At 42.7% G+C, this 20,222-nt stretch overlaps 1 protein-coding gene across 2 annotated transcripts in view; it reads left to right on the forward strand.

The window, feature by feature from the left end:
- WDR70 (WD repeat domain 70) overlaps nucleotides 1-20,222 on the forward strand; it is a 311,084-nt gene that overhangs the window by 14,230 nt on the left and 276,632 nt on the right. Inside the window, exons 4-5 of one of the 2 annotated variants that reach the window (XM_002713983.6) lie at nucleotides 8,828-8,948; nucleotides 15,864-16,065. In XM_002713983.6, coding sequence (XP_002714029.2) covers nucleotides 8,828-8,948; nucleotides 15,864-16,065 — 323 coding nt within the window. Of the gene's footprint in view, nucleotides 1-8,827; nucleotides 8,949-15,498; nucleotides 15,608-15,863; nucleotides 16,066-20,222 lie in introns of those variants that run through there. The other variant, XM_089312747.1, reaches the window with a different exon arrangement.

The following is a 20,222-nucleotide window of genomic DNA, read 5'->3' on the forward strand; positions in this document are numbered from 1 at the left end:
AATATGATTTCAAAAGATGATTTAGTTATCCTGAAGAGAGCTTTTTACAGAAATTAGATGAGTTTAAAAAATTAAAGAAAATTTTGTTCATTACTTTTTGAAGAGCGAGAGAGGCATAGATAGAGAAAGATCTTCCATATATAGTTCACTCTTCAGATAGCTGGTACCAGGCCAGGCTGAAGCAATGAATCCAGAAGCATGGATCTCCTGCATGGGTGGCAGGGACTCAAGTGCTTGATTCATCACCTACCTCCTTCCAGGTTGTACATTAGCAGAAAGCTTTTGGGGCTGACATTTGGGATGGTAGTTAAATCACCACTTGGAACACCCACATCCCTATTGGAGTGCCTAGTTTCAAGTGCCAGCTTATGCACACTCTGGGAGGCAGCAGGTGATGATACAAGTACTTGGGTCCCTGCCACCATGTGGGAGATTCAGATTAAGTTCTGGCTCCTGCCTTTGGCCTGGCCCAGCCCTGGCTATTGAATGCACGTGGGAGGTGCACCATCAGATGGAAAATCTCTGTCATTTTCTTTATCTGTCACTCTGGCTTTCAAATAAAATAAACAAAAACAACTTTCTTTTACCTGAAGCATTTTTCTTTTCTAATTAAATTCTTCCTCATTCAGCAAGGCAAGTCATTTTTTTTTTTTCTTTTGTAGGAACTATTTCATTTCTCCTCTGGACATAGTTTTTTCTTGCCTGTGCTTCCATAACACTTTAAAAACATTATAAATATAATATTGTTCATGTCTTGAGGGTAAAAACTTTGTTCTTCATATTTATACTCACGTGCATAACACAGAGCTAACTATGTAGTAGTTATATACCTGAATATTTAATGAAGTAATGACTGATGTAGAAAAATTCTCATCTGATATTTTACTTCATAGTATTTTGGCATTAAGCAGGTTTATAATTAAATATAGAAGTTTTATGGAGACCAGGAAGAAACACCTGGCTCCTGGCTTCGGATGGGCATGGTGCCGGCAGTAGTGGCCATTTGGGGGGTAAACCAGCGGAAAGGAAGACCTTTCTCTCTCTCTAACTCTGCCTGTCAAAAAAAAAAAAAAGTTTTATGAAATTAGTGTACTAGTTAATTGCTAAAAATTGAAACAAATGAAACCATTTAGCAAGATTTCAGTCTAATAGGTAAAAAATATTTTATTTCTGGTATTTTCTTTTCCTGTACATTTTGTCTTTATTTTTTTTTTCTGGTTAAGCAATTGCTGTAGTGATTGAAATTTTCAAATATGGAGCTACCTTCCTTTGAATCTATTCTTCCTGTGACTTGGTCCTCATGGTTTTGGATATTTATTATTAACTTGGATGAAAGTACACATATATGAAGTGCTTTTGCAGATACAGTTTAGCGAAATTGGTAACAGTTTGAAAGTGTAAATAGGAAACTATCATAAAATAAGTTTCTTATAAGAATAAAAGGTGTTAGGGAGCAAGTGAATTCACTTTTCTTAAGAAAAGATAGCATATTTAGAGTTTTTCTTACGGTGTACTTTCTTCCACATTTGGTAAAAGTGAGTAATCGCTCTCAGAGTTTACAGTCTATTGAAATCTGTTTGTCTTTGATTTTTATCCATACCTGCAATGAGAAAAATAAATTTGTTTTTTCTAAAACGTCTTCCTTTTTTTCTTTAATGAATCATTAGCTGACAGCAGGAGCATCTGTGATTAGAAAATATTGAGTCTTTGTTAGTATAACAAAAGTTAAAATTTTTAAAGTTAAAATGTTAGATGTTTTAGTAGAATGAGGCCAATAATTTGTAGTAAATATCCATCTGTAAGGAGTACTAGTTAGGGAGCAGATCAGAGTTTCTGTATAGTCTGGTGTGTAAGCAAGCAGTAACAGCCTGAATTTTACAGCCCTTATGGAGGGCAGGCTCACTGCTGTTTAAGGTAGGTGCTGCTTCTTGTTAATTTTAGAGTCTAGGAGATCTGATATCCAGTTGTGGATCCAGACCTCAATCCACTACTTGGTAACTAAATACCACTGTTAATTGCACAAGTTACTTATCTTTTCTATGCCTTCTGTTCCTCAGTCATGTAGAGGGATACCAGTATCTATTTCCAAGGTTGTTATTTTTTTTTATTAAAGATTTATTTATTTATTTATTTATTTATTTATTTATTTATTTGAAAGAGCTATAGAGAGGCAGAGAGAGAGCGTGTGTGAGAGAGACAGGTCTTCCATCTGCTAGTTCACTTCCCAGATGGCCACAGTTGCTGGAGTTGAGCCGATCCGAAGCTGGGAACTTCTGGGTCTCCCACACAGGTGCAGGGGCCCAAGGGCTTAGGCCGTCTTCAGCTGCTTTCCCAGGTCACAGCACAGAGCTGGATGGAAAGTGGAGCAGCAGGGACTCAAACTGGCACCCATATGAGATGCTGGCACTGTAGGTGGCGGCTTAACCTGCTGTGCCACAGCATGGGCCCCCCAAGGTTGTTCTGAAAAGTTGAGGATTTAGTTTAAGAAGTGCTGTTTTTTTGTTCATTTATTTATTTGAAAGAGTTACAGAGGGAGGGAGGGGGAAAGAGAGAGAGAGGTTCTATCCATTGCTTTAGCTCCCCAGATGGCCTTAATGTTCAGGGATGGGCCAGGCTAGAGCCAGGAGCCAGGAGCTTCTTCTAGGTCTCCCATGTGAGTGGCAGGCCCCAAGCACTTGGGTCATCTGCTGCTGCTTTTCCTAGGCAAATAGTAGGGAGCTGGCTTGGAAGTGGAAAAGCTGGAATATGAACTGTTTCCCAAATGGGATGCTGGTGGGCAGGCCACAGTTTTACCTGCTTTGCCACAATGCAGACCCCAAGAAGTGCTTAAAATAGTATCTTATGCATACCCCCATGTCTGTAATAGCTGCTCTTTTGTTAATTAAGTGATTTTAAGATACATTTGAAATAGGCTGGCACCGCGGCTCACTAGGCTAATCCTCCGCCTTGCGGCGCCGGCACACCAGGTTCTAGTCCCGGTCGGGGCACTGGATTCTGTCCCGGTTGCCCCTCTTCCAGGCCAGCCCTCTGCTGTGGCCAGGGAGTGCAGTGGAGGATGGCCCAGGTGCTTGGGCCCTGCACCCCATGGGAGACCAGGAGAAGCACCTGGCTCCTGCCTTCGGATAGGCGCGGTGCGCCGGCCGTGGCGGCCATTGCAGGGTGAACCAACGGCAAAGGAAGACCTTTCTCTCTGTCTCTCTCACTGCCCACTCTGCCTTTAAAAAAAAAAAAAAAGATACATTTGAAATAAAAAGTTACATTTGGCTACTTGCAACAAAGTCATAGAAGTTAGAGGATTTTAAATGGTTCAAATAAGTGGGGCCGGCTGGTGCTGTGGCACACTTGGTTAATCCTCCGCCTGTGGCGCTGGCATCCCATATGGGCGCTGGATTCTGTCCTGGTTGCTCCTCTTCCAGTCCAGCTCTCTGCTGTGGCCTGGGAAGGCAGTGGAGGATGGCCCAAGTGCTTGGGCCCCTGTACCCGCATGGGAGAACCAGGAGGAAGCACCTGGCTCCTGGCTTCAGGTCGGCGCAGTGCTGGCCGTGGCTGCCATTTGGGGAGTGGACCAGTGGAAAGGAAGACCTTTATCTATGACTTTACCTGTCAAAAATAAATAAATAAATCAAGCTAATCTTTAAAAAAAATGATTCAAATAAGCAAAATTTACAATCTTGTAAGACGATTCTAGAATGAAGTTCATCTTCTGAGTCCTGATGTGAAGAAGAGAGAAGTTTTTTCCTTCATTCTGCTTTGCCAGTTTCAGGGTGTTGGCTTGTCCTAAACTGACTGTTCTGTTCCCAAAATATCAAAGGATGCATAGATTACCACAGCCAGAAAGGAGGCTGTTTTGTCTATATATTTCTGTTTAGAAGTCATAACTTTTTTTTTTTTTTTTTAGATTTAGTTTGAAATGCAGGGGGCGGGGGGAAAGACAGAGATCTTCCATCTGTTTGTTCATTCCCCAAGTGGCAGCAATGGTGAGGGTTGGTCCAGGCTGAAGCCAGGAACCTGGAACTCCATCTGGGCCGTTGTCTGCTGCTTTCCCAGGTACATTATCAGGGAGCTAGATCGGAAGTGGAGCATCTGGAACTTGAAATGGCATTCCAATATGGGATGCTGGCATTGCAGGTGGCAGTTTAATCCACTGCACCACAAGCTAGCCCTGAATATTGTGGTTTTCTTAGCAAGAAATGCCAAGGGAGTGCTAGTGGAATAGGCAGCTAATGATATCTCCCTCAGTATCCTTTCCTGACTAATAACAGAATTGGCCCTAACACCTGAGGGAGAAGCTGATCCTAGAGTACAAATGCCCTCAGCTCTCACCCAAAGGCTGTAGAAGAGTCACTGAGAGATGGTGAGGTAAGGAGCTGAGCAGGCGCAGTCTTACATCTGGACACCATGCTTCTGCTGTTTTTCTAATCTTCTCCAGTGTCAAGAGTGCAGCATTGGGCCTGGTGCTGTGGCACAGCAGGTTAATGCCCTGGCCTGAAGTGCCGGCATCCTGTATGGGTGCCGATTCTAATCCCGGCTGCTCCTCTTCCGATCCAGCTCTCTGCTATGACTTGAGAAAGTAGTGGAAGATGGCCCAAGTCCTTGGGCCCCTGCACCCAGGTGGGAGACCCGGAAGAAGTTCCTGGCTCCTGGCTTCGGATTGGCACAGCTCCGGCCGTTGCAGCCAATTGGGGAGTGAACTATCGGAAGACCTCTCTCTCTCTGCCTCTCCTCTGTGTGTAACTCTGACTTTCAAATAAATAAATCTGGCCGGCGCCACCATAGCTCAATAGGCTAATCCTCCGCCTGCGGCGCCGGCACACGGGGTTCTAGTCCCAGTCGGGCACCGGATTCTGTCTCGGTTGCCCCTCTTCCAGGCCAGCTCTCTGCTGTGGCCAGGGAGTGCAGTGGAGGATGGCCCAGGTGCTTGGGCCGTGCACCCCATGGGAGACCAGGATAAGTACCTGGCTCCTGCCATCGGATCAGCGCGGTGTGCCGGCCGCAGCGCGCCTGCCGCGGCGGCCATTGGAGGGTGAACCAACGGCAAAGGAAGACCTTTCTCTCTGTCTCTCTCTCTCACTGTCCACTCTGCCTGTCAAAAAAAAATTAAATAAAAATAAAATAAAACAAACAAATAAATAAATCTTTAAAAAAAATGCATCATTGCACAGAAAAATCAACATGAGCTAGAGCTCCAGAGTATTTGCCTTACCTCTTCCTGAATTTTGTGACATGAAAGACATGTCAAACTTCCTCATTGCTCATCCTCAATGTCCTAGCAGCAAAAGACCGTAAGGAATACAACAAGTAGGACATTTTCAGTGTATTATATTGCATTATTAAAAAAGATATATTTATTTATTTGAAAAGCTGAGTTACAGAGGGAGAAAGGGAGAGACAGAGATCTTTCATCTACTGGTTCACTCCCCAATTGGCCATATTGGCAGGAGGTGGGCCAGTCTGAAGTCAGGAACCAGAAGTTTCTTTTAAGTCTTCCACATGGGTCCAGGGGCCCATGTACTTGAACTATCTTCTGCTGCTTTCCCAGGTGCATTATCAGGGAGCTGGATCAGAAGTGGAGCAGCTCGGACATGAACCGGTGATCATATAGGATGCTGGCGGGGCAGCCTGAAGTTTAACCTTCTACAGCTGGCCCCTATATCTCTTTATTAAATGAAGGAAAAAATGTTACAGATTACCTCTAGATATTGAGGACAGTGGCCACTGAGAAACTATTCATATAATTTCGAAACTTCTTGTGACCTTCTCCCCCCAGTTGTTTGAGTGATATTTTCAAGGAAAAGAGATTTTTTGGTAATTTTTTTTTTTTTTTGTATTTATGAAGTAAACAACTCTACAAGCCTGATATGGTGGAAAGTTTTAGTAGATGGTTTCTGACTAAAAATCCAGTGTAGAAAATTCAGAAATGATGCCGGCGCCGGGGCTCACTAGGCTAATCCTCCACCTGCGGTGCCGGCACCCCAGGTTCTAGTCCCGGTTGCTCCTCTTCCAGTCCAGCTCTCTGCTGTGGCCTGAGAGAGCAGTGGAGGATGGCCCAAGTGCTTGGGCACCTGCACCTGTGTGGGAGACCAGGAGGAAGCACCTGGCTCCTGGCTTTGGATCGACGTAGTTCCGCCTGTAGCGGCCATTTGTGGGGTGAACCAATGGAAGGAAGACCTTTCTCTCTGTTTCTCTCTCTCACTATCTGTAACTCTACCTCTCAAATAAATAAATAAAATCTTAAAAAAATGTGAATTATGTAAGATCTTACCTTTGAATGTTTTCTCTTTAACATAATCATCTTTTTACATTGTTCATTTATGGTTACATACCATTCCGTCTCCTGGTTTTGCTTAGTGTATCTGTTAATGTTTCCTCTAGTTTCTGTATTTTCTATCATTTTTTTGGCTGCATTTTATATTATGTTGCTAGAAAATAATTTTATTCAGTTCTCCCAATTTGGCCATTTAGGTTGATAATTTTTTATTGTAATAAAATAGGTACAAGAAAAATTTTTACCATTTTTAAAAGATTTATTTATTTATTTGAGAGAGTTACAGACAGAAAAGGAGAGACAGAGAAAGAGATCCTCCATCCACAGGTTCACTCCCCAGATGGCCACAATGGCCAAGGCTGGGCCAGGCCAAAGCCAAGATTCAGGAGCTTAATTTGGGTCTGTCATGTGGATTCAGGAGCTCGAGTACTTGAACCATCTTCTAATGATTTCCCAGGCACAATAACAGGGAATTGGAGTGGAAGTGGATTAGCGGGAACTTGAGCCAGCATCTATATGGATGCCTGCATTATAGGCGGTAGCTTTACCAGCTGTGCAACAATGCCAGCCCTGAATTTTGCCATCTTAACTATTTTTAAGTATACAGTGTTGTACAACTAACTCTACCATCCATCTTCTCTTTTTTCCTCAGAAATCTTTTATTTAAGGACTATAAACTTCATGTTTTTTTTTTTTTTTTTTTTTTTTAAGATTTATTTATTTGAAAGAGCCACACAGAGAGAGGAGAGGCAGAGAGAGAGAGAGAGAGAGAGAGAGGGCTTCCATCCGATGGTCCATTCCCCAGATGGCCACAGCAGCTGGATCTGTGCCGATCTGAAGCCAGGAGCCAGGAGCCTCTTCCACCAGGCATCCACATGGGTGTGGGCCATAGCAGAGAGCTGGACAGGAAGTGGAGCACCCGGCCTCGAACCGGCGCCCATATGGGATGCTAGCGCTTCAGGCCAGGGCATTAACCCACTGTGCCACAGTGCCCGGCCCCCAAACTTCATGCTTTTTATAAATATAACTTTGGGAATATAATGATTGTTCCCACAGAATCTGTCCTCCCACCCATGCTCTCACTCCTCTTCCTCCTCCTCCTATTCCCATTCTTATTTTTTACTAAAATCTATTTTCAGTTAACTATACACATATGACTATACTGAAAGTTCAACAAATTGTATGAAAAAATAATTGTTCTTCAACAGAGGAGACAAGAGCTGTTCCAAGTCATTGCATCTTGAAGTGTTAATTTCACTTCTATAGATTACATTTTAGGTGTCTATTAGTTATCACAGATGAAGGAGAACATATGGTGTTTGTCCTTTAGGGACTGCCTCATTTCACTAAGTATGATGTATTCCAGTTTCATCCATTTTCTTCTGAACAAAGGATTTCCCCCTTCCTTCCTTCCTCCCCTCCCCTCCTTTCCCCTCCCCTCCCCTCTCCTCTCATGTCTCTCCTCTCCTTTTTTACTGCTGTGTAGTATTCCATGGTGTATATATCCCGTAATTTCTTTATCCAGTCTTCAGTTTGATGGGCCTTTGGGTTGATTCCATATCTTAGCTATTGTAAATTGAGCTGCAGTAAACATACCATCTATCTTTGTAACTTTGTTCATCTGGTTAAACACTCAATTCTATACTCATTAAAAACTTCTTATTATCTCTCCTCATTCCACCATTCTAGTTTGTCCCTGATTTTCACTACTCTAGGCTACCCCATGTAAGTAGTAATGATATTTGTCTTTTTGTGACTATTTCACTTAGCACAGTAATCTTCAAGTTTATTCAGGTTGTAGCATATGGCACAATTTCTTCCTTTTTAAGGTTGTATTAATAGTCTGTTGTATGGCTATACCACACCTCCCTTATTTATTTTTCTTTAGATGGACACTTTGGTTGCTTCCATGTTCTAGCTGTTGTAAATAATGCTATTTTGAACATGAGTGTACAGATATCTCTTTGAAGCCTTCCTTTCAATTTTTTGGACATACACCTAGAAGTGGGATTGCTGGATCAGATAGTCATTCTTATGTTTAACTTTTTGTGGGACTGTAGTATTTTTTTTTGGGACTGCAGTATTCTTTCACAGTGGTTGTACCATAGGTTGGTAATTTTTGGGGTCACTATAAGTTACATCTTTCTGAAGATTAATTTTCATAATTTCTTTTTTTTTTTTTCAATTTATTTACTTGAAAGGCAGAGTTATAGAGAGGCAGAGGCTGGGGTACGGGGGAGGTCTTCCATTTGCTGGTTCACACCTCAGATGGCTGCAGTGGTCAGAGCTCCACTGATGTGAAGCCAGGAGCCAAGAGCTTATTGTGCGTCTTCCATGCAGGTGCAGGGCCCCAAGGACTTAGGCTGTCTTCTGCTGCTTTCCCAGGTGCGTTAACAGGGAGCTGGATCAGAAGTAGAGCAGCCGGGACTCGAATTGTTGCCCACATGGAATGCCAGCACTACAGGCGGTGGCTTTACCCACTATGGCACAGTGCCAGCCCCTCAGCATTTCTAATACTGACAGATTTTGAATTCTAACTGTTAAAGTTTTTTATCTTTTCAGAAGCAAGAGAAAAAGAGGAAGAAATGAACAGAGAGAAAGAATTAAGAAGACAAAATGAAGACATTGAACCGACATCTTCAGGCTCAAATGTGGTCAGAGATTGCTCAAAACAATCTTCTAGGTACCAGATTTTTCTTAAAAGGCTTTTATTAAAATATCTTTTTCTAGGTATTCCTGATAGTATAAAGTTGAGTGATTTCTTTTAGGCAATTGTGTATCCCTGGGACATTAAAAAGGCCTGTTATTTTGTGAATGGAATTTCAAAAAATATCCTAGATAATACTGTTGAAGTCTGTTTGATGATGATGGAACAACCATATACAGTTAGAGAGTTGTTGACAGCTTTGCATATTTTTTCATGTTTAATTTGGCATTTGTATCTTTTGTTCATCTTTCAAACATTTTGCATATATTATAACCTTTTTTAGTAGGCTCTTATTGAAATATGTTTTAAAAAAGAAAATGATTCGAGACACATTATAAAGTTTACTGAGTTGTAGGAAAAAGCAGCTGCTACAATTACTTTAAAATGGGCTATAATACTGTGTAACTATTAACTTTAAAGAACCAAATTATAGATATCAAATATGGATAAAATATAAGAAACCCAGTGTCTAAATATATTTTTTATCAGCTTGGTTTTATAGACTAATCATTGGTCAAATATAATGTCTACTGTTGAATTAACATTCTTCTATTTTTGGTAGGAAAAAAAAGATCTTCAGCAAAGCTAAATACAGAAAATGCCACTTGTATAATTTCATTTTTTACTCACCTGTTCTCTAGTGTGGATCTTTAGTGTCTGAATGCAGGCTTTTGAGCAGAATATTTATTTTTGAAGATTTATTTATTTATTATTTGAAAGAGTTACACAGAAGCAGAGAGACAGAAAGAGGTTCTCCATCCACCAGTTCACTCCCTAAATGATCGTAACAGCCAGAGCTGGGGCGATCTGAAGTCAGGAGCCAGGAGCTTCCCCCGGGTCTCCCATGTGGGTGCAGTTCTACTGCTTTCCCAGGCCATAGCAGAGAGCTGGATTGGAAGTGGAGTAGCTAGGACTCAAACTAATGCCTATGTGGGATGCTGCCACCATAGCCAGCGGCTTCATCCATTAGGCCACACCATCAGCCCCGAGCAGAATCTTTTTTTTTTTTTTTTTTTTTTGACAGGCAGAGTGGATAGTGAGAGAGAGAGACAGAGAGAAAGGTCTTCCTTTTTGCCGTTGGTTCATCCTCCAATGGCTGCCGTGGCCGGCGCGCTGTGGCCGGCGCACCACACTGATCCGATGGCAGGAGCTAGGTGCTTATCCTGGTCTCCCATGGGGTGCACGGCCCAAGCACTTGGGCCATCCTCCACTGCACTCCCTGGCCACAGCAGAGAGCTGGCCTGGAAGAGGGGCAACTGGGACAGAATCCGGCACCCCGACCTGGACTAGAACCCAGTGTGCCGGCACCGAAGGCGGAAGATTAGCCTTATTTTTAAAAGATTTATTTATTTACTTGAAAGACAGTTATACAGAGAAGACCAAGAGATATCTATCTTTCATTTGCTGGTTCACTCCTCAAGTGGCTGTAACTTTTATTTGCTTCAGAGAAGTTTATGTTAGTTGCCATTCAAAGATTGAATACATAGAGAAGTGTGTCCTGTTTCCTGTGCAGTAAAACTTGAGGATATGAAAGAAGTATTGATGTTATTTAAATTTTAAGGTAGGCATTTGTATTTCAAGAAATTTATAGTCAGAAAGTGACTTTTGCTTATAAATTAGTTCCTAAATTTAAATTGTACAAATATTGATATTATTTAATACTTTGTAAAAATATCTTTTAAAAGTCTTCTGGGGAGCTGGCGCCGCGGCTCACTAGGCTAATCCTCTGCCTGCAGCGCCGGCACACTGGGTTCTAGTCCAGGTCGGAGCACCGGATTCTGTCCTGGTTGCTCCTCTTCCAGGCCAGCTCTCTGCTGTGGCCCGGGAAGACAGTGGAGGATGGCCCAAGTACCTTGGCCCTGCACCCTATGGGAGACCAGGAGAAGCACCTGGCTCCTGCCTTCGGATCAGCGCAGTGTGCCGGCCGCAGCGGCCATTGGGGGGTGAACCAACGGAAAAGGAAGACCTTTCTCTCTGTCTCTCTCTCTCACTGTCTACTCTGCCTGTCAAAAAAAAAAAAAAAAAAAAAAAAAAAAAAGAAGTCTTCTGAGGAAAAAAATAGGGTTTAACTTTTTTTAAAAAAAGATTTATTTATTTATTTGAAAGAGTTATGCAGAGAGAGAAGGCGAGGCAGAGAGAGAGGTCTTCCATCCTCTGGTTCACTCCCCTAAATGGTCGCAATGGCCGGAGCTGCACTGATCCGGAGCCAGGAGCTTCTTCTGGGTTTCCCACGCGGGTGCAGGGTGAAAGGACTTGGGTCATCTTCCACTGCTTTCCCAGGCCATAGCAGAGAGCTGGATCAGAAGTGGAGTAGTCGGGACTTAAAGGGTGCCCATATGGGATGCCTGCACTTCAGTCAGTGGCTTTACCTGCTATACCACAGCGCTGGCCCCGGGTTTGACTTTTAACTACCTTCTCATCCGATACCTACTGTTTCTCAGTCTCTAGTGTATAGTTTGGCACCATTCGGAATCAAAGCATATTTTTAGAATTTTTAAAAATGGATTTATTTATTTGAAAGGCAGAGCAATAGAGAAAGGGAGAGATAAAGAGAAATGTCTACCTCTGGTTCACTTTTCAGATGGCCACAGCAGCCAGCTCTGGGCAAGGCCAAAGCCAGCAGCTCTATCCATGTCTCCCACATGGATGGCAGGGCCCAAGTACTTGGACCATCCCTGATGCCTTCCCTGGCACATTAGCAAGGAGCTAGATTGGAAGCCAGGAATCAAACCTGCACTCTGAAATGGGATTTTGGTGTCAGAAGCAGTAGCTTAACCTGTTATGCCACTACACTGGCCCCAAAGAATATTTTTAAAATGGAATGTATTTTTTTCTTTCAGGGACATTTTTGGACATATTATGGACTTTGTTTTTCAGAATATCGAAAATATGTTTAAAAATTCTTTGTTTTTTGCCTTTGTACATTAGAAGCAAATTCAGAGATGGAGTTAGAAGTTACACAGAAATGATCACATCCATGCAGATTTTTGTTTGTTTGTTTTTGACAGGCAGAGTTAGACAGTGAGACAGAGAGAGACAGAAAGGTAGGTCTTCCTTTTCCGTTGGTTCACCTCCCAAATGGCCGCCATGGCTGGTGTATTGCTGCCGGTGCACTGTGCGGGTCCGAAGCCAGGAGCCGGGAGCTTCTCCTGGTCTCCTATGCAGGTGTGGGGCCCAAGCACTTGGGCCATCCTCCACTGCCTTCCCGGGCCACAGCAGAGAGCTGGACTGGAAGAGGAGCAACTGGGACAGAATCCAGCGCCTCAACCGGGACTAGAACCCTGGGTGCCTGTGCCACAGGTGGAGGATTAGCCTAGTGAGCCATGGCGCCGGCCCCATGCATATTTTTATTTGGGTGTTGGGCCTCGGTAATCAGCCATGAAATCAGCGTGGATCCATTTAGTTCTCTGTTTAGTTCTTAACATCTGAGCTAGTTAACTCACTTAACTTAGCTTGGTTGCTAAGGATCAGCATTTCAGGTTATAGTTCTCAGTGATTTGAATGATTTTGCGTTAAAGAAGTCTGGGACTTCTCAACCACTATACTGGAAAACTTGTGCTTTACTCACAAGGGAGAAAATTTGGGACTGTAAATAGGTTCATATAAATTTATTCTATCTTCTCAGCTATTATTTATTGAACATCTGGTGTGTTAGGTACTCTTTTAGCCAGTGGGGCTACAGTAGTAGGCAAATTAGATGAGATATCTCTTTTCACTGAGTTTGTATTCTGGTAAAAGTATTTTTTTTTTTTTTTTTTGACAGGCACAGTGGACAGTGAGAGAGAGAGACAGAGAGAAAGGTCTTCCTTTGCCATTGGTTCACCCTCCAATGGCCGGCGCACTGCGCTGATCCGAAGGCAGGAGCCAGGTGCTTCTCCTGGTCTCCCATGCGGGTGCAGGGCCCAAGCACTTGGGCCATCCTCCACTGCACTCCCATGGCACAGCAGAGAGCTGGCCTGGAAGAGGGGCAACCGGGACAGAGTTTGGCACCCCAACCGGGACTAGAACCCAGGGTGCTGGCGTTGCAGGTGGAGGATTAGCCAAGTGAGCCGAGGCGCCAGCCTTAAAGTATTTTAAGCACAGCTAATCAAGTAAGATAATTTAGGGTGTGTGCAGTAACCAAGTGAGATAATTAAGGTAATGGTGACTAATGCAGTGAGTGTGAAAGTTTAAAAAAGGTGTTCCCTGAGGGCTCCTAGAGATGATATTTGAGGAAACCTGAATTGTAACAAAGAGACCATTAACAGTCTATGGGGAAGAGGGATGGTGGATAATGATCGGTCTCAGAAAGCCTGGCAGTGTTTGGTAGAGATCTTTTTTTTTTCTTTTTTTAAAGATTTATTTATTTATTTGAAAGGCAGAGTTACAGAGAGCCAGAGAGAGAGAGAGTTCTTCCATCCACTGGTTCACTTCCCAGTTGGCTGCAATGGCCGGAGCTGCGCCGATCCAAAGTCAGGAGTGCCCATATGGGATGCCGGCACTGCAGTTAGCTGCTTTACCCGTTGTGTCATGGTGCTGTTCCCTGATAGAGATCTTAAATGAGAGTATATTAGTCCTTGGATCGGAAAATGGTTGGAAATTGGTAAGACAAGACCTAGAGAGTAAGATATTTTTGGACTCCAGGAATGCTACATTTAATTTATTCAAATTTGAATTAGTAGTGAGAAATAATTTCTGAAATTATCTTGAAGGGCTGGCTTTGTGGTACAGTGGAGTGCCAGTTTGAATCCTGGTTGCTTGGCTTCCAATCCATCTCCCAACTAATGGTTCTGGGGAAGCAGTGGAACGTGGCCTGGGTGCTTGGGCTCCTGCCATCAACATGGGAGACTTGGAGTTCTGGGCTTCTGGCTTTTGGTCTGGCCCAGTCCTAGCCATTGCAGCCATTTGAGAAGTGTACCAGTGAATAAAGAAACTCTTTCTCTCTCTGTCTCACCCTCTCTCTTTACTGCTCAAAGAAATAAATCTGGGGGAAAAAAAGGAATTCATTGAAACATTTTGGGAGTAATATTAGTTTGTGTACGTAGCTGGCTTTGTTTACTCCTGTGGCAGTCTTTGGATTTAATTAATGTTAATGGAGGCATTGGTTATTTCAGTGGTTTTTATTGTTATGGAGATAGTATTTTAGAGTTTTTCTTCCACATTCTGTTTTTTTTTTTTTTTTTTTTTTTTTTTTTTTGACAGGCAGAGTGAATAGTGAGAGAGAGAGAGACAGAGAGAAAGGTCTCCCTTTTGCCGTTGGTTCACCTTCCAATGGCCGATGCGGCTGGCATCGAAGGCAGGAGCCAGGTGCTTATCCTGGTCTCCCATGGGGTGCAGGACCCAAGCACTTGGGCCATCCTCCACTGCCTTCCTGGGGCACAGCAGAGAGCTGGCCTGGAAGAGGGGCAACCAGGAAAGAATCTGGCACCCCGACCGGGACTAGAACCCCGTGTGCTGGCGCCGCTAGGTGGAGGATTAGCCTACTGAGCCACGGCGCCGGCCCCCACATTCTGTTTTTCTCTCTCTTCTTTATAAATAATAATGAACTAGTCAGCCTCTAATGTGTGATTTAAAAATAAAAAATTGGAGCCGGTGCTGTGGCACATTGGGTTAAACCACTGCCTGCAGCACTGGTATCTCATAAATAAATCTTAAGAGTCAGCACTGTGTAGTAGAAGGTTAAGCCTCTGCCTGCAGCACTGGCATCCTATATGGGTGATGGTTTGAATCCTGGCTGCTCTACTTCCAATCCAGCTCCCTGCTATTGCACCTGGGAAAGCAGCAGCAGATGGCCAAGTGCTTGGGCACCTGCACCCGGGTGGGAGACCCAGACTCCTGGTTTTAACTTGGCCCAGTCCTGGCTGATGCGGCCAGTTGGGGTGTCAACCAGGAGCTGGAAGATCTCTCTCTCTGTCTCTCCATCTCTGTTTGTAACTCTGCCTTTCAAATCAATCAATCAATCAATCAGTCAATCTTTGGTGATCATTTTCAGCCTTTGTCTTTACTGTTGAGGAACTGTTTTTTTTTCTTCATGCTATTTGTTGAATTCTTTACTTAGAGTAGGGTTAATCTTAGGAGTATAAAGTGAACTGAAAGGTTTGCAGTAAAATGTAACCCCTCAAAAAAAAGTAAACTGAAAAATAGGTCTTTATAAAAATTAAAGAGTTGGAATAGGAGAGGGAGGAGGAAGAGGGTGGGAGCGTGGACAAGAGGAAGAATAGGATGGGAAGTATCATTGTGTTCCTGAATCTGTATGGAAGAATTACACGAAATTTGTATACATTAAATAAAATTTAAAAACATCTTAAAAAGGTTTATTTATTTGAAATGTAGAGTGACAGAGAGGGAGAAATGGGGTGGCTGCAGGGAGGGGGAGAGATAGATAGATAGATAGATAGATATCATCTACCTGCTGGTTCACTCCCCAAATGGCTGTAACAGCCAGGTGTGGCCCAGGCCAATGCTAGGAGTGAGAAACTCCATCCTGGCCTCCCACAAGGGTTGTAGGGACCCACATCCATAATCTGTCATCTGCTTCCCAGGCATATCAGCTGGACGCAGAGCAGGTGGGACTAGGGCTGGTGCTCTGATGTGGGATAACCAGTTTGTAAGTGGTAACTTCATCTGCTGTGTCCCAACGCCTGCCCCTGTAATGTGTAAGTACTGCTATCTGTATCTTTGTCTATGTTTGAGTAAAATAGGTAAGTTTTAAAAACTATTTAACATAAAATAGTATTTGAGGTAAACATTTTATCCTTGAGATGTTTTAATCTTTGAAATACACAGTAATCTTTGAAAACATTAAAAACTCAGTTGTTAAAAGGAGAGGCAGGATTTCCTAAGAAATCAGTACTTTCTCCAGAGTGTTTTCCATTGCAGCAGAGGTAAAAGAGTTTGTTTCTATATTTTCAGGGACACAAGCAGCAGTGGAAGTGAAGAGAGTTCAGATTCTTCTGATGATGAGTTAATTGGTCCTCCTTTGCCTCCTAAAATGGTAGGGGAACCAGATCAGCTAATGGAGGCAGATATTCTGGGTCCTTTACCTCCACCTCTTAATGATGATGAAGAAGAAGATGATGATGATGATGATGATGAAGGAGAAGATGAAGAGGAAGTAAGTGTTTCAGTGGTAATTTAAGAGTTCTTTAAAGGGGTTGACTCTGTGGTGTGGCAGATAAAGCCACTGCCTGCAGAGCTGGCATCCCCTATGGGTGCTGGTTTTAGTCCTGGCTGTTCTACTGACGATCCAGCTCTCTGCTATGGCCTGGGAAAGCAGTAGAAAAATGGCTTCTTGGGCCCCTGCACCCATGAGGGAGAACTAGAAGAAGCTCCTGACTTCAGATTGATGCAGCTTCAGCCATTGTGGCTATCTGGGGAGTGAAGTCAGTGGATGGGAGACCTTTCTCTCTCTCTGTCTCTGCCTCTGCCTCTCTGGAACTCTGCCTTTCAAATAAATAAATAAATAAATATTTTTTAAAAGAGTTCTTTAGAGAAGTATCTTGAAAGCTGCCAAGAGATCACTGCCATGCTAAACCATATTTATGAGTGAAAACAAATTTAAAAAGTGAAAAACCAGCTGGTGCCATGGCTCACTAGGCTAATCCTCTACCTGCGGTGCCGGCACACCGGGTTCTAGTCCTGGTTGGGGCGCCGGTTCTGTCGCGGTTGCCCCTCTTCCAGTCCAGTTCTCTGCTGTGGCCAGGGAGTGCAGTGGAGGATGGCCCAAGTGCTTGGGCCCTGCACCTGCATGAGAGACTAGGAGGAAGCACCTGGCTCCTGGCTTCCGATAGACACAGCACGATGGCTGTAGCGGCCATTAGGAGGGTGAGCCAACGGAAGGAAGACCTTTCTCTGTCTCTCACTCTAACTCTGCCTGTCAAAAAAATAATAAAAAAAAAAGTGAAAAACCATATGGGTTTGCTGCTGATTTGGTTTTAGGGAAAAAGACAGTGAATCATTATGCAAATTTGCCATAAGGGGAAACCTGCTAATGGGTCTTACTGGGTGAGGGTAGGAGATAGAGTAGATGTGGTAGAGGAAGTGAGACCCAGGGGTGGGGAAGGCCAGCTATGTTGCGACAGTGCCATTTTGCAGGAAGAAAGAACGGTTGGCCTGTCTATATGGCAAACCTATCAACTCTAGAAACCCTATTCCATCCTCTCATGACTGTGGCCTGAGCTTCCCAGCCCCTCCTCCCCCCATTAGGTGAAACCTAACACCCTTTCAGTTATTTAAGCATTCAGCATTTCTTGACTATGTATTGTCCAGACCATCTAAGCTCATAGCTGATTCAGTAACCAGTTTCGTGTTGTGTTATCACACTCACTACTTACACTGGCATAGTGAACATGTGGAGGAAGAACAGTATCTGTGTTTGAGAAGCATATACACTTGTACATTTTTTTTTTAGAAGTCTATTGCATTTTCACATTAGCATGGCAACCTTCACATGATGAGCTTTCTTTTCTTGTACATTTTTTTATACTCTGATTCTATAACATTCACTGTCTGTAACTCTGCCTCTCAAATAAATGAATAAAATTTTGGAAAAACAGAGTATTTATTTATTTGAAAGAGAGAGGGAGAGATCTTGCATCTGCTGCTTCACTCTTCAGTTGGCTGCAATGGCTGGGACTGAGACAGCCAAAGCCAGGAGTCAGGAGCTTCTTCTTGGCCTCCCACAAGATTGGCAGGACCCAGGTATTGGGACCCTGTTACGCTGCTTTCGCAGGCCATTAGCAGGATTGCAAGTGGAGCAGCTGGGACTTGAATTGGTATCCATATGGGGTGGTGGCATTGCAGGTGGTGGCTTAACCTGCTGTGCCACAATGTGAGCCCTGCGGTAGGGCGTTTCTATTGCCCATTTAGTTCCTTGTACTTCCTTCTAAAAAAAAATAAAAAGTCAAAACTCTTTTTAACCATCAGATTTTTTTTTTGTTTTAAGATAAGATTTATTTATTTGCTTGAGAGACAGAGTTTCAGACGTGGAGGGGGGAGGGAGGGAGAGAGAGAGAGAGAGAGAGGGAAGGAGGGAGGGAGGGAGAGAGAGGTCTTCCATCTGCTGGTTGACTCCCAAATGGCTGAAATAGCCAGAGCTGGGTCAAACCAAACGCAGGAGCCAGGAGCTTCCTCAGGGTTTCCCATGTGAGTACAGGGGTCTAAGCACTTTGGCCATCTTCTACTGCTTTCCCAGGCTGGCTCCCAACATTGTGTTTTTTTTTTTTTTGTTTAATTTTATTTTTGACAATTTATTACTTACTTGAAAGAGAGACAAACAGAAATCTTCCTTCCATCTGCTAGCTTATTCCACAAATGTCTAACAGCTGGGGTGGGCTAAGTGAAGGCACAGTCTGGAACTCAATTCAGGTCTCTCATGTGGGTAACAGGGTACAAAGTACTTGTATAATCATCTGGTGTCTCCTAGGGTGCATTAGCAGGAAGGCTGGAATTGGAAGCAGAGCCAGGGTTTGAACCCAGGCACTCTAATATGCAGGCATCCCAAGTGGTGTCCTACCTTTTCTGCCAAGCACCTGCCCCTAAACATGATGGCCCTAGAATTAGAAGGAAAATTCCCAGAGTACCTGTTAGTAGATACATGATACACTATACTACCCAACTGTGATTAATTTTTATATGCATTTTACTTCAGTTACTGGTTGCTAATTGTATATAATGTTGCTGTAGAAGTCATTGGGTTGGAAGTTTTAATGTGCACCATAATTTCTTTTGATGACATACTTTACTTTTCCTTCATTCTATTTTATTCACCTGCATTAATAATAAAATTGTTCTTGCAAATAGAATTTGAAAGTTTGTTATTTTTCATGGAATTATATAAGTAACAAAAATTTAGATTCAAGGGGTCATAGAAAGGTGAAAATTATTTTTTAACCATTCTTGTTGCTTGTTCATGATTCTAATTTTTTATGATTCTAATTCTTTAAAAAATTTGTTTCTTTAATTTATCTGAGAGGCAGAGAGCAAGAGTGAGAGAGAGAAAGAAAGCTCCCCAACTGCTAGTTCACTCCCCAAATGCCTACAACAATGTTGGGGATTGGTATCTCAATCCAGAGTCTCCTGTATGAGTAGCAGCAAGACCCAACTACTTGAGCCATCCCCTCCTGTCTCCCATGTTGCACGTTAGCAGGAAGCTAGAATTGAGAATGGAAACTCAAACCCAGGCACTCTAATGTGGGAGATGGGCATTCCAAACAGCTGATAGGCCAAGTATCTATTCCATATTTATATATACTCAATATATATATGTATATATATATTTTGTATGTATATATATTTATGTATATATATAGTTTTGAGTAAAGAGGATTGTAACTCATAAAGTAGAGACTTTGGGATTATTTAAGATTTTCATTATCCTTGCTATCCTGTTTCCCATTGCTACAGAAAATCAAAAGTTGTATTTTTATGACTGTAACTAAAGGCTAGATGTAACAGTGGCTTTTTAGTTGTGAGCACCTGTTTTTCATGAACTTTGTCTGACACTCTGGCTGGCACGTTCTACAGGAGAGAGTCCAAGTTTGGGCCACCACTGTGCTGCTCTGTCTTTTAGTCTGAGGTCTCTCATCCTCTTGGCCTTGATCTTTGCCAACCACCTGTATCAGTCAGTCTCCTTCCCTCAAATGTAGGGAAAATTTGAAGAATTAAAAGTGGAATAAAAATCTCTTTTAGTTCATAGGAGTTGATAGCAATGAGATGAATCATGTAAACAGTTAACCCTGGGATTGTCGGATACTAAACACTCAAAATTGCTCTTTTAATCTTTCTCATCATTATTACCAGTGTTTGAATAATGATCAATTTTAATTTGATTGAAGCTGACTGGGAAGAAAAGCTAAAAAAAAAAAATAGTGTGTAGAAGAATAGTGTGTAGAAGCTTAATGGTATTAACTTTAGTGGAGAATTAATGCTCTTTAAAACAGAGCAATTTAATTACACCTGCAAGATTTTGTCAGCAGAGGATGCTAGAGGCTCTTTTCCAAAATCCAGTGATTTGTTTCATAGCATTTCCAAACTGCTAATATGTGAAGGTCATCGTTCTTTAGAATGGGCACTAGGGGGCAATAGAAACATTTTGGCAAGAATCCATTTTTTCCACAACCCTCCCTTGTCCATAGTGAAAGGGAAAAAAAACTTTTATAAATAATGCCTTCTACAAATTGAAACAAGTGAGTTTGAGGTTCAGATTAATGTTGGGATAATTTTAAAACCTTTTGTTGTTTGACAGTGTTATGACAAATAACATTTAAAGTT

Source organism: Oryctolagus cuniculus, chromosome 14, assembly GCF_051225735.1.
Source record: "Oryctolagus cuniculus isolate XC-2025 breed Fujian yellow rabbit chromosome 14, ASM5122573v1, whole genome shotgun sequence".
Taxonomy (NCBI): Eukaryota; Metazoa; Chordata; class Mammalia; order Lagomorpha; family Leporidae; genus Oryctolagus; species Oryctolagus cuniculus.